At 43.4% G+C, this 14,252-nt stretch overlaps 4 protein-coding genes across 5 annotated transcripts; 1 reads left to right on the top strand and 3 right to left on the bottom strand.

Annotated features, from left to right (window-relative positions):
- Positions 1–162: 162 nt before the first annotated feature.
- Positions 163–3,951, bottom strand: LOC311017516 (zinc finger BED domain-containing protein 4). The gene is made up of 5 exons (XM_084015906.1): positions 3,405–3,951; positions 2,874–3,137; positions 2,488–2,747; positions 1,775–2,381; positions 163–1,655 (listed from the first exon to the last, which is right to left on the bottom strand). Exons 1-5 carry the CDS (start codon positions 3,552–3,554, stop codon positions 813–815), a joined length of 2,124 nt encoding a protein of 707 aa, XP_083872032.1. The 5' UTR covers positions 3,555–3,951; the 3' UTR covers positions 163–812.
- A 588-nt stretch (positions 3,952–4,539) lies between these two features.
- On the bottom strand, positions 4,540–6,759 carry vma22 (vacuolar ATPase assembly factor VMA22). Its single transcript, XM_084015511.1, has 5 exons — positions 6,534–6,759; positions 6,319–6,422; positions 6,105–6,217; positions 5,821–6,012; positions 4,540–5,025 (listed from the first exon to the last, which is right to left on the bottom strand). Exons 1-5 carry the CDS (start codon positions 6,651–6,653, stop codon positions 4,886–4,888), a joined length of 669 nt encoding a protein of 222 aa, XP_083871637.1. The 5' UTR covers positions 6,654–6,759; the 3' UTR covers positions 4,540–4,885.
- A 1,625-nt stretch (positions 6,760–8,384) lies between these two features.
- On the top strand, positions 8,385–9,970 carry ebp (EBP cholestenol delta-isomerase). Its single transcript, XM_084014680.1, has 5 exons — positions 8,385–8,534; positions 8,788–9,109; positions 9,200–9,236; positions 9,325–9,455; positions 9,548–9,970. Exons 2-5 carry the CDS (start codon positions 8,788–8,790, stop codon positions 9,757–9,759), a joined length of 702 nt encoding a protein of 233 aa, XP_083870806.1. The 5' UTR covers positions 8,385–8,534; the 3' UTR covers positions 9,760–9,970.
- A 1,293-nt stretch (positions 9,971–11,263) lies between these two features.
- On the bottom strand, positions 11,264–13,946 carry fkbpl (FKBP prolyl isomerase like). Of its 2 annotated transcripts, none has more exons than XM_084015316.1 (4): positions 13,810–13,946; positions 12,954–13,121; positions 12,545–12,846; positions 11,264–12,193 (listed from the first exon to the last, which is right to left on the bottom strand). In XM_084015316.1, the coding sequence occupies exons 2-4, from the start codon at positions 13,117–13,119 to the stop codon at positions 11,522–11,524; spliced, it is 1,140 nt and encodes a 379-aa protein (XP_083871442.1). In that variant the 5' UTR covers positions 13,120–13,121; positions 13,810–13,946; the 3' UTR covers positions 11,264–11,521. The 2 variants fall into 2 exon arrangements, with proteins under 2 accessions (XP_083871442.1, XP_083871443.1); XM_084015317.1 differs by having other exon boundaries at positions 12,545–12,837.
- Positions 13,947–14,252: the final 306 nt, after the last annotated feature.

Genomic DNA, 14,252 nt, shown 5'->3' with positions numbered 1-14,252 from the left:
AGAATTGACCTCCATTCTGACAGAACACATGTGGAGTTATAAAGGAAAATATCAATATATTGTGGTCAAAAATACATGAAGTAGATTTCTGCTCGTTTCCGATGGAAAAAGAAAGGTGTGTGACACACATGCATGAGTGCATCTGCAGACTGCACGCACCTCTGTGTTGGGAAGTGAAACTCGTTTATTATGATGTCCCAGCGATGAGCCATACATACAGAGAGAAAACAATGAGGTGGATGATGCACTGATATATACTGTTGTTTAGCAGCTGATGCTTTCCTTCAAAAACAACATCAAATGAATTACTCACAACCTCTAGGATTATTTTATATCAGTGCAAATTAATCAGATGCTACAGTATGCAATAACTGACCATTATGGTTATTGTCGTCATGTCGATGCACAGACACAAGCTTTGTTTGGGGTTGGGAGGATAGAGAGCGGGGACTTTGCGGTCTTGCGGCTGTCTGACCAGGCAAACGTAATGTCAAAGTAAATGCTTTAGTATTGATCTGCTTCTACAGTCGTCCCCTCGGCCCACAGCATGTGGTTGGATAGTCTATATGCAGGCTTCATGGTAAACAAACACCAATCCACACCTACTGCAGCCTGGAAATCCCCTCTTGACGGTGAAAATCTAGATAACTCATACCATCGCATGTCAAATGATGTGCAGTATGGGGACTATGGTATGCTGCTAGCTCAGTTCACTTAGAGAGGAACAGAGGTTGGTATCCAAGTAGTAACTTTACTGCAAGAATAAAGGCTTTAGTTGCTAATTAGGTCAAAGAAATGCTTGACTCCTAGCTTTAAGTCCATAGTAATCTGTAGTTCGCTTTGAGGTAGATGAGCGTCTCCAGGTTCTTTGGTAAGACGCGGCCTCTCTCTGGCCGCAGACAGCGCCCAGCAGAGGTGAAAATACTCTCCACTACAGTGCCACAAGCAGGTATGGTAAACGCCCTCTTGGCCACCTGGGCAAGCAGAGGAAAGTCAATTGCCTTACGCCGCCAGTAATGCAAAGCCTCCTCGTCTGTTGGCTCCTCTCGAAGGTAGACGGCCAACTCCTGCTCTAGGCTCTTGGCCTGTGTCGTGGGTCTCTGCTTGATGAAAGAGAACAGCTTACAGGGCCGGGAAAGGGAGGAGACCGGTGATGGTGCTGGGGCAGGAGGGGTCTGGGATTGAGGATGCAGGTCCGTGTTGGGGTCTATGGAGCCGGAGGCTGTGGAATGTTTGGACAGCTCCTCTATGAGAACTTGTCTGTGCCAGTCAGGGTTGCTGCTCCAAGTGAGCTTGAACTGGGGGTCCAGGGTGGTGGCAGTGATGTAGAGAGGGTCCTCCAGGACAGGGGCCAGCCGACGCTCTACGGCCTGGCTAAGGCCCACCAGGAGAGCGGGGCAGTGGGGCGTCGAGGTCTCGGAGAGATGCTTACGAAGGCCGAGGACACACGGCAAGGCAAGGCTGATGGACACGTGTCTGTCCGTCTGTGTGTCTGCCTGTCTGTCCCCTTGCACCATGTCCCAGGCCTCGGTGAAGGGCTCCAGAGTGTCGGTGAGCTCTCTCAGGAGGGCCCTCTCTGAACCACCCAGTGCCAGCTCCCCGGGACCGCTCACCTCCTCCAGGAATTCCACCGAGTCCAGCAGCCGTCGAAGCACCTGCATCAGACATGAAACAAAACTATGTAAACGCTACAGCAAAGTGTGCAAATGTCATTCAAGTGTGAAATCCGAAGTAGGGGAACCAAAGCAAACGGCTGCTTGTATGCTACACGTACCTTAAGCTGAGCAGCCCAGTCTCTGGCTGCAGGAGGGGTATTTCCTTGTGCCCCGATGCTCAGCCCAGGACCGTCAAACACCTGGCTGAGTTTCTCAGGTGGGACCGCAGAGGTAATGTAGTTGTAGAAACAGGCAGCCTTGGCCAGCGTGGACGTGACCTGCAGACAGGAGCGCAGCCCTTCTCTGACACACTGCTCCAGGGATCGAGAGAAACAGTCCACCCGACAAACCCCGAGACCCTGCTCCCACGAGTCCTCCCACTCCGCTTCCTCTCCCCCGTCACCGTGGCCGTTCCTGATCCCTTCCCCCGCAGTGTTGCCGTTGTCCACCTCTTCTTCGTCATCTTCGTCTTGCCTGTTCGCGAGAGGAGGCGACTCGAGGAAACCAGGAAGACAACAAGGCTTTACTGTTGTTGTTGCTGCTGCTAGGAAAGGGTCGGCAACCACGCGGAACGCTCTCCCTGACACGCCGTTAGAGTGACACACCTCATCGAAATCGGAAAGCACGCGACTCCCAGAGCTGCCGCCAGTCAGGGGAAGGCACGCCAGGAGAGCCGAACGCATCTGCCAATCGGACGTGAGGAAATGGCAGGTGACGCCCAGGTACCTGCAGACAGACAGACAGACAGACAGACAGACAGAGAGGAGTCATCAGTGATGGAATGAAACTCAGAGGAAATCAGTGTTGTTTTTGGTTGATTTTACCTCCTTACCCAGAAGTGGCTCCAGTGAACCCCCTGCAGAGATCCAGGCTGAGGCTGAGGGCGTGTGCCGAGGCCAGGGCCTGACGGGTCGCCAGCTGAGCCTGGTACGCATAGGCCGGGAGGAGCTGGCTCTGGATGTAGTGCTGGGGCTCCGGAGTGTAACGTGGCTCCAGGAGCTGAAGCAGCTCTCTGAAGCCTTGATTTTCCATGATGGACACCGGCTGCAGATCACGCACGATCATCTTAGCTATAGCCTCGGAGATCACGACCTGCGGTGACAAAAAAACAAAACAAAAACAAATGGATGCTACAATAAATAATGCAAAAACAAATATAGGATTTCATAAATAACCTGGATATTTGCATCTCAAGCGGTGATGGATTATAACACACACTTGACGTGGGTCATGTCTGTCAAACTTGGACACCCCTCCTCCAGATCCTCCTCCTGCTCCTCCATCAAGAGTTCCCATTCCTCCTCCTCCACCTCCTCCTCCTCCTCCTCCTCCACCTCCACCTCCCACTCGAGTACTGATGGGGTGAGTGAAGCGGGTACTCCCTCCATTTGTGGTGAAACTGTGCAGGGAACCAGAGGAGTAACCCTCTCTCTTCATATCCTTCCTTTTCACAAAGTCGTCATACATAGCCTGGTGCTTCCGCTGAGAGAGAGAGATAGATAGATAGATAGATAGAGAGAGAGAGAGGAACACCAGTGTTATGGGTTAGCAGGTAGATTAGATGCATAGTCGACATATCTGCACCATCCTGCCTTGTTTTGACACCTTTGGAAGAACAGGAGCGACAGACTGTCTTTGCTGCCAGGTTAATGTAGCTGACACTCTATGGTGGACGTCAAACTGATGCTGACAGAAATGTGATTTAAATAAGATAAGTACAGAGGGTACATTTTATTTTGAAATAATTACCTTGAGATGCGTTACGAAGTTGGACGTGACGCTCCGCTTCGCCTGGATCCGGGTACCACAAGCCTTGCAGTTGGACTCGATTTTGCCATTTTCACCTTCAAACACAATATTAAAGTAATCCAGGATAGACACCTTCGAAACTGACGCCATTGAAGCCCACAGTTCCTCTAATCCGAGGTGAAATCAATGTGCGACCAAGGACGAGCGGAGTCCGAGTGATCAATCTCGCCTCGCCTCTCTAATCATGAGCGCAGGCCAGCTTGTTTACTTTTCGGTCCCCGATCACACATTAAAAAATGTTGATGCCAGCTGCGCAGACAAAAGAAAACGTAATTCCAAGCGGCGGTTGCGTCACATGCACGTCTGAAATGGTCCAGTCTGTCTACGTGGGCTGCTGTGGCCGTCTGGAAACATCAATAATATAATAGTGGAGCTGCATCCGCTGTTTTCTGCGCTCCCATCCGTCGTTTGGACGCAGGCGAAGGGAGGCAGAGCGCCGGGTTTCATGGAGGCACACAGCCAGTATGAGAGCAGCACCAGGAAGTACACACAATAACCCGAGTCTCCTTCACCACGGCTCGGCAGCTCTCAGCAACGCTCGGCTGTCCCCAGTCAGAGGGAGGCTGTTCCTCTGTGTTATTGCAATAACATTCAAAATTGATTTCTGCGTTGATCATGGAATCAAAATGATGTTTTATTTAAACGTTTCTTTCTATTTCTTTGATTTGTGTCATTATTTAAGGGGGGTTTAAATACAGATATTACATAAAAGGGCCTCCTTTATAAAGAGTTAAGAAGTTGTCAATAATGGATGAATGAATGGTTAATAAGTAGTTACTCTGGTCATTACTCACTGCTTTACAAATCAGTTGTCAGCAACGTTTGGGTTGCCAGGTTGTAAAAAAAATACCCTCATTGACAACAGACTGTATACTTATAGTGGTTTTCACACCGCACTTTAAAAAAACAATAATAATAAATGATTACTATGATAATCAATATGGTTGAATACCTTTGTGGAAAATGTCTGCACAGAATCTGGACCAAAATGTATTTATCAGCTATTCATGTTTGATATTTTTTTACCAAATCAAATTTAAAGTCAAAGGATTTTTTTTTCATAACCTACAACTGGTTCTTACCAAATTATTTTAATTGATCTATCAAGTATTAGAAATCACTGATTCATATATAAAACAATAAATAACAACTAACACAGATTTTTATTTTAAATACTAACCCCAACATTCAGAAACAGATCCATCTTATGCCATACAGTCAAAAACTCACAAGATCAAACATAATCTATAACTTCTTAGTCATCAAGTCATTACAGAATCATCTGTAATCAAATTCCACAGGGCCGATCGTTGTAGAGTTCAACTGACCCTGAAGCATAATCTACTGGCTCCAACCTGTCAGTGTTTGTACATCCACACGCTCATCTCAGATTATCTCCAGCTTTGACTCAACACAGTTATTTAGTCGGCCACTCTGTCCGACTGGGTTGCTGAGGTTTCCTCCTGGAGAATGTGTTTGTCCTCAATGCTGAGCTTCAGCTCCTGTCTGGTGTTCAAAACTGCAGTCTGAAGGGTCGCAATCTCCGCTGACAGCTCTATTACTGCAATATGTCAGGAATAAAAAGTGAAGAACATGAAGGATGATGAGAAAGGATTAACATCTTGCACACATGATTACAAATACCAGACACCAATACAACTGCATTGATTCTTCTTACAGGTCTATTCAGTTGTACATAGTAGTTGCTCATTGATAATTTGCATTTAATTTGTGTTTTAAAATTAAATGATAATCTGTCACAGCGGGACAATAACTTCAGTTTATCCATGTTTATTTATCTATATTTATATAGTATTAGGCTATTGTTGTGAGTATACATATGCATTATTAAATGTGGCCCTGCAAGCTCAACACATTGTAACTAAAAAATCAAAGAATTAAAATAGCATGACAAAATATTGACTAGCCTGTACTGAAGGCAAAAATAGTCAATGATCTGTCAGTTAATTTCAACTGGGAGGCAAGTAAGGGAAACACATAACACATATCTGATATCTGGATCATACAGTCAGTGTTAAAACTGAAATACATTGTGAACGCATTACATAAAAAGTTACACCATTATTACATAGCATTACATAAAATCACTTACAGAGATTCAACTTAACGGTGTTTCTGTTATTGCAATGTGTTGTAAACCTCTTTGCAGCATGTTTATAAATATTCCTTAAGTTTTTCTCAATTTCTTAATAAATTAAGATCTCAGGAAAAATACATGAATGCAATACGGGAAATGATTGCTAATCTTGACTATATCCTAAAGTAATCATATATTAGCAGAACCATCAAATCAAAACCAAAATGAAGTTCACGCTCTTTTGGAAATGTAACATACCTTGCTGGAATGATGACTGCGCTTGTTTTAGAGGTTGCGGCACCAGAATCCCGAACCATTTCAGTGGATCTTGCTGAGGATTCTGGTCAGTTTTTCTTACTGAAGTTACTTCAGGAGGTTTCTCACTACTTGCATCTTCACTAGCCTCTTTCTCCGTCATATCCTTTTTTGGTTTGATTCTTCTCCTGACACCTAGGAAACCACATCATTGAGTAAATGCATTTGTCTTTTAGGAAATGTAAACAACATTCACTATTCTATCACACAGACTGCAGCAGACTCACCTTCTTCTTGGGGTCCAATATCCTCTATTAAGCTGGCATCTTTTACGGCCTCATTACTACACTTTTGTTCGCCCCTTTCTGTGCAGAAATCCACCCCACCATTGTCCAGTGTTCTGTAACAGATAAGTCATATATTATCGACAGTGGTTCAACTCCAGCAAACAACAATGTACCTGGTGGCATTCAGTTTTGTGGAAGACGTGTAATTCCTCACCGAGCATGAACACAGACCAGCGGCTCCATCTCACTCGCATACTGAAGTGGAGAGACATGTTTGTTTCCCATAGAATATCGAGCCTTGGATATGGAGAACCATCCCTGTGGGGAACACGACATGGTAACTAAACACTTAGTGGGAGAAGAAGAAACAGGATAAAAGAGGGGGAGGGGGGCCTAGCTACGTGGTTTTGTGTGCTAGGCAAACGTTACCTGCTCTATGAGAGTGTTGAGAGAGGCTCGTTTCTGTTCCAGTAACTCCAGCTGGTCCATGAAACGGAGCAGCCTGTCGTCCAGTAACAAACTCGACTCCTTCAGTTCAGACACACCCATGTCGACTTCGCTTTCCTAATTCAAGTACTTTCTCGTACAGTAATTACCGTCGTTTCCACTATAAGTCAGACGTTCAATAGAAAAACACTGCATCGACGTTCACTACTTCCGTTTTGCATCATGTGACACATGGCGACACGTGATTAATACCACGTGTCCATATATTTTTACAGATTGCGGTAAAACAACGAAATCGTGCAACGTTATCAGTATTACAGTTTTTGAGCATGTTTAACATCAAAATATTTGAAATAATTTCTTAGTACCAGCATGACGACCAATAATACGAATAAAGACGTGAGCTGTAGCGTTAATTATGTCAAACAGTTAATAATGCATACTTACCTCCGACTTTTAACAATATCACAAATATATTCTATTGACAATCGGCATATGAGAGGTGTTAAACAAATTTAATATAAGTTTGAACAGATCCAATGTCTTTGTCAAAAAGTCAGTTCCCATACCGGGAGTCGAACCCGGGCCGCCTGGGTGAAAACCAGGAATCCTAACCGCTAGACCATATGGGACTACTTGCTTCGACAAAGACATTATTTATATATATATCACACTAAACGTGAAACGATATGCACGAGCAGTGAATGAAGTACTGGTTTCTCTGTATAAATGCTCCATTCAGAAACAAATCCCGTATACGACACGTCCGAAATAATGTTAACGAAAAAACAAAGATTGCGTGGAAATTATGCTTCGTTCAATTTACAACCTGTAACGACTTGCTTACCAGTATTAACGTCCGTACAAGACGTTAAATACCCAAACTTCCCACTAGTCGGTTGGAACTGAAGAAGCCTCCTGGATGAGAAACGTTTTAAAAAAACTAAAACTAGACCAATTGTCGACGATAAAGCTCTCAAATGTGACTTGTTTGACCACCTTACGTGAACCTTAGTCACCGTATACATTCGTTGGTTAAAACTCTAAACGAGAGTTATATATTACAGCCAGTTACGCAGGCAGGCTGTCCGGCTTTATAAAGCCTACTGAGCACTGTGATACACAACTCCCAGTAGCGCGCCGTGATCGTATAGTGGTTAGTACTCTGCGTTGTGGCCGCAGCAACCCCGGTTCGAATCCGGGTCACGGCAGGGTTAATTCCCTGACACGGCTTGGGAGGATGTGTTTTTATTTTTCCGACAAAGAATACACATTACGGCGATTGTATTGCAGCCGTTTCACATAAATATAGCAAATGTTAAAGAGAAAACTGCAAAAAAACCTTTTGTAGCACACACCTAACGAGGTACGGTTAAAAATGTATATTTTTCGACAATTACTCAATTTAAGTGAGTTGCCCGTGTACTTTGTTCCGCGGACTAGTTGAGTTAGTGTTCAGGCTGTTTGGTCAATTTCGATATTGATATGATGTCATATTGACCAGAGATATCATATACACTGCTCGTCCTTATTTATGCATTGTGTTTACGTCAAAGTGACAGCTCTTTGCTGTTATTAGTTAATTATTTGAAATGCCTGCAAGTGCCGTTCGTATCATCCCCACGAGATTCCATAAAGACAGGCGGTGGGCGGTATTTTTGAACAAACGATACATTTTAATTGGTAGTTGCTAAGGAAACGTCCATGTTCCGAGACGACAAGCCAATCAAAGAGCCGGCAGATCGCATGTGCCGCTAGGTCTATGCATACGGTCGTATGATTGGGCTTTGTAATCACAAGTAACCGCCCCTGGGTCCAGGGAGTTCCGCGTTTGAGTTCGGCTGCACTGATGTGGCATGTAGTTTCATAGACTGGCGCATCTCAAAGATATTCATATATGTTTTAATTTATATCCTACTGTTTATTCAATACAGAGGTTAAACTCTGTGCGTCTGGACACACGTTTTGGTAGCATCCGTTCTGGTAAGGACAACTTAGACATTCATTATTGTTTTGGTCTGCTCCTTCAATCAAACATGTATGACAATAACTTTGTAAATGTGTGATGAATGCCTGACGTGTATAGACTCCACGTGCAGTGCAGTAGGCTACAAAGCAAATTCGTCAATTAAACTAACTTGTGTATGCGGATGATCTGTAAATATCATATTATATGAGTAATTCCATTTCAAGCCTGCTGTGGATGAAGAGTGTTGACCAACCTTTCTTGAAACAGATGATGGATGCCACATCAGCAGCTGGAGCTCTTCATCCCTACTGGCCACGGGACCTTTTGATTCCCACCTATGTGGCCAATGACCGATCCATGTCAGAGATTCTGGTGTTCCTGTTTTCTGTGTCTGGGGTGTTTTTGCTCATGACCTGGCTGATCAGCGGCCAGAAAGGCCAGAGAGGGACCGCCAGCAGGCTGGGGACGTGGAGGCGTCTGGCGGTGTGCTGGTTTGCCGTATGTGGTTTCATCCACGGCGTCATTGAGGGATGGTTCTCATTGTATTATGACATCATTCCTGGAGACCAGAGCTTCCTTTCACAGCTGTGTGAGTTAAAAAGAAAAAAAAGTTCTTAAAAGCTACAAACTGGAGGCCCAGTCCAGATGAGTCAATACGTTTTCATATTTCCTCTCACAGGGAAAGAGTACTCCAAAGGAGACAGTCGATATGTAATGTAAGTTCATCTTTGCACAGAAACAATGTTGTACATTTGCATAATTAATAAGTATTACAGCTGTAACTAATTGCCCTCATTTTTCCAGAGCGGATAACTTCACTGTCTGTATGGAGACTGTGACTGCATGGTTATGGGGGCCTTTCAGCTTTTGGGCTGTGTTTGCCTTCTTAACTAACAAGCCCTACAGATTTGTTCTGCAACTCATCATTTCATTAGGTAAGATTACTGTTAAAAAAAGAAAAAGACGTCACTTGACTTTAAGCAAGTTTTCAGAATCTAATGACCCCCATTCCATCATCTGGTTGCAGGTCAGCTGTATGGAGCAGTGCTTTACTTCTACACGGAGCACAGGGATGGTTATGCTCACAGTGAGTTGGGACACCCGGTCTACTTCTGGTTCTACTTTGTGTTCATGAATGCGCTGTGGGTCATCATACCGCTTGCGCTCATTGTGGATGCATGGAGACAGCTGTCGGCAGCCCAGACACACACTGACAACACCAAGTCGAAGAGGAAGTAACAACATGAAGGACTGACTGTGGGACTACTATTACTGCAGGAAACACAATGGACATATCTCATATCTATGATGCCTCATGTTGTACCTCTAAACTAAAAATATCGTTTTTTAAAGTGCAACCTTGTCTTTGTGTATATGACAGTAAGACTTTGTATTTTGTTCTGGCTTTGTGGGCCCTTGGGAAAAGGAGCAAAATAAAATCTCAATACCATTTTAAGTTTATTCACATTTTACTCAACTTTATAAATAGACTGAACACAGCCTCAGGTGTCATAAAGGTCATCTTTTTTTACATGGAACCTATATTCAAGTATTTGGTTGAAGTGTTTGCTTTAGTTGCATACATGACAAAAAGTAACACCGTTAACTCACTTTCATGGGCTCCCGTTATGATCCGATCAGTTCAGTGTGTTTAATCCAATTAAAAAATATTCATTATCACTGTCATGTGCTTTGCGGTGTTTGCAACCAATTTTAGGCCACTTCACGATTAACTGCTACGCCACAATATTTTACATTTATGTTTACACTACCTTTCATTCAGCCTTCTTTTCATTATGTTCACGACGACACCAAACAGTCCAGACCTTTCAGTTTATAAACCAGCACAGTATTGTAACATGGCAATTTGTGTCTAAATAAGATGATCGGCTATTCATATGAAGTGAAATTAGTGTGTGACCATTGTTTCTTTTTTATCCTACATGAGATTTTGAAGGGCTTTAATTTTGAAAATCTACTCCATTTTTTCTTGATAAACATTATGAACTTGAAATGTAAAGAACTACAAACGATGGTGGACAAACAATCACATGGTCTCTATACGTAGGCTATACATGAAGACGATTATGAAGGTATATAGCCCTGGCAACCTACACGCCGAAATAGCTCAGTTGGGAGAGCGTTAGACTGAAGATCTAAAGGTCCCTGGTTCGATCCCGGGTTTCGGCATTTTGCCTCAACCAACACACTGTGCTTGTTAAACGGCCTGGAAACACGACCACTGTTATACTGACAAAAGCATGACACCTTGTGGTCGAGTGGAAGAACTACATTTATAAACGGCTTATTTCATCTATCAGTTATTCTCAATTGCTTTGGTTCATTTCTTGAAACACCGTTAACATTCTCAAACCCTGAGGTGCATTTATCAAATAGCTCATATGGTAAAGCACAACACCATAACTCACCTGCAAAGGTCAAAGGTCTCAAAATATTTAACTCATGCTTCAAAACAAAGTGAAACAAAATTTAAACTGAATGTCAACAGACACATCACTGCCCTCAGAATGAAAAGGTCCCTTGGCGTTGTTTAAACAATGGTGGTCAAAAAGGTTAGATGTTTTTTCCGTATGACAGTGGAGGCTGAAAATGTTCCCTGTATCCACATTTCAGGTTTAATTGACACTGAATGTTTACTGTACTAGAATGTCAAACTGAATACTAACCAAATGCCAATTTCATCAATGTTTACTTTATTTTTATCAACATTATTATCGACATTAAACTCTGTAAGCTGGGAGTTCCATGGTCTCATGTACTTCCCACTCATAGAGAAGGAGATTTACTACGCTAAAGTAAGTTTTTGAAATTGTAATTTAATACACAAGCAGCGACGCATTAGGAGGACACCTTTCACAGATGGCTTTACTTTTAAGCTGAGGCAGGTGCTGTACATACACTTCCATTGCATAATGACTCAAAAGAAGAAACTTACCATTCTAGAGACAACATCTGATAATAAATGGATAATATTTAATCCTCAGCTAAACATTTTGCTTAATCTAAGTCCCAGTTGTGCATTTCTCTCTTTCTCTCTACTTGTTATGTCTTTAAGTGCCTTCAAAGCAGCAGGTGATTCTGGCTGTAGTGCCAACAGTTTCCTAAACGCCTGCCCGGCCTCCTCCAGCTCATTTAACATCTGGCAGGCTTGGCCCATTCGGTACCAGGCTTTAGCCCCACTTGGTTCCAGCTGAGTAGCTTTAGCCGCACTGGCCTTAGCCTGCAGTGGTTGGTTCAACTTAAGCTGGCACAAGGACATGTTTGAGTGTAGCTCTGCTTTAACGGTCGTGAATTCATTAGGTGACGGAAGTCTCTGTGTTTCATCATGAGTGTTTTCATCTCTCTGCTCCTCTGCTTCTTGGTCTTGTCCTTTCTGCTCCACCTTTCTAACATGGCCACCGAGAGTGATGAGAAGCTTGAGGGCCCGGCTGTAGCTGTCAGCTGCTCCCCACACATCCCCACTCCTGAACCTCACTCCACCCCTCTCTTTGTGTGACTTCACCCACTGCCACTTCTCACCAGGAGACATCTGCCACGATTCCTTGCCTGGTGTGAAAGTTTTGAGTTCAACTGTGGCACATAACGGCAGGTGTTCCTCAGTAGGATGGGGAAAGGAGACATCTGTTCCGTTTCCCACCGGAGAAATCAGTATCTGAGAAGCAAAACACCATTATTAGATTAGATTACAGATGTCCTTATTTGAGAAAACAAAAGCTTGTATGGACATTTATTTACTTGAGCACAGCACAAATTCCTATCTATGCACTACATTGATGCAAATGGGCAGAGAAAATGGACGGCTTTGAGGTGCATTGAGAATATTGGTTCACAAGTACAAAAGATCCCAATGTTTCCTCGTCACAATTCCCCATCAGCTCATGTCAGAATATACAACTGAGGTGTTAGTAGAGCATCTCCAAAAAAAGTAGTTCATCCAACTTTGATCATATATACTTCCTTGACATCCTTTTGGATTACTCTTCTGTCCTCTTCTCACTCTTACCTCACATTTCTCTCCTGCTCTCATCCGCTCCACACATGCTTCTGTGATATCGCACTGACCCTCGCCAAGCCTCAATGTTGTCCAGTCACCCAGTGGGACCTGCAGCACAGCGTCCCGTCTCCTTGGGAAGGATTCTGCCTCTGTAACCTCGGTCACTGATCGGTCAGGTTGGACTGAGAGCTTCTCATTTCCCTTTTCGGACACTAAACTCTCTGCTTCTTCCATGTTAGCTTTGAGTCGCACTTGGACTTGACACAGCGAACCCAGCCTTGGACAGTAACTGGATGAACACGCTAGAAGAGCCAAAGAAACACTGTGTGAGTGAGATTAATAGATACTTCAGTCTACAAATATTGACTGAAAGTGGATGATTAATATTATGAAAGAATGCAATATAAAAGCATCATACATGCACCATCTTCAGATTCAGAAACCGTCTGTTGACTCCCTTTTTGTGTTTGCTTCTGCTGGACTTTCCAGAGGCCTCTGGGACACACCGAAACCCAGGAAGTGACATCACCGCCCTCGTGGTCACCATTCCCATGCGTCGTTTCAAACGGGTGACCAGGATCCATCCCTGTAAGACAAATGATCATATCTTATGTTCAGCCATCTATTTGCATGCATTGGCCCATTCAATGAGTGTTTCCAGAGAGAACATTTAACCCTATTGTGTGTTCTAAATTAAATATGTCATCATCTCCTGGGATAATCAGATAAAAAAAAAGAGACTCTAAAAGCAGTGGTTTGCAGAAATTAATGTGTTTAATATCGACATGTCTCACAGTAAAAAACAACATCTAAACACATTGCAATCTCGGTTTCTCGGTGTTGTAATTAGATATGAATTTGATTTGAGGAATACTGAGATTTACGATCAGAGTTCAAACGTGACGTTAGTTAATACTGTTAGCACTCAAGAGTTGAGTTACAACCACGTAGTAGTTAGCCAATACATTGCCAAGCCAACGTCAGGTATTATTTCATATGCATTTTACAACAGACATTTTACGACAGTTGTGGCGTTTCTAGTTTTAGCGTGACCGTTGCTACAACGGATATGTTAGCAGGTTTATACACAAGTACATTGACGTAGCTAAGGCTAGCACATGGATAAGATAGTGGTTAAAGCTTAGCATCGAGTAACGTTAGCTAGCGGTATGGCGGCAATCCAAAACAACTGCATTGTATTACTCTACATAATCTGAGTTGTAAAGTAGTTAATCTTACGTGCTGAACGTAACGTTAAAAAGGCACATATTTACCTAATATACAAGTCTGGCATGAAGTTGAGCTTTCACAGCGAACGGGAACTAATAAACTGTCAGAATGGTCAGAATATAAACAAACGCGAGGTACTTTTCATTTTCTTCTTCTGCAAGTTTTAATGGCGGTTGACAAACCAGCTCCACGGTGCTTTACCGCCACCTACTGGATTGGAGTGTAGAACAGTAGATCAGCAAGGGGAAAAATCTCTATTATTCCTGTTATTCTGAAGAAACTAATTAGATGATTTCGGATTGTCCTTGAGTTCCTTGCATATTATCCACTGTAAGTGTGTTTTCCCTTATTTAGTCCTGATATTAACTCCCTCCTCTCTTGCTCATACCTGCTGCATTCGATAAGTACACGCCAGGGACGTCACTAGGGTTTAAAGAGGGTGGGGGGGGCTTAGCCCCCAGGAGAAGCATACAAAATCTTTGCGCTT

This window comes from Eutrigla gurnardus (genome assembly GCF_963514095.1).
Source record: "Eutrigla gurnardus genome assembly, chromosome: 8".
Classification (NCBI taxonomy): Eukaryota; Metazoa; Chordata; class Actinopteri; order Perciformes; family Triglidae; genus Eutrigla; species Eutrigla gurnardus.
This window is presented reverse-complemented; position numbering and strand designations above follow the sequence as displayed.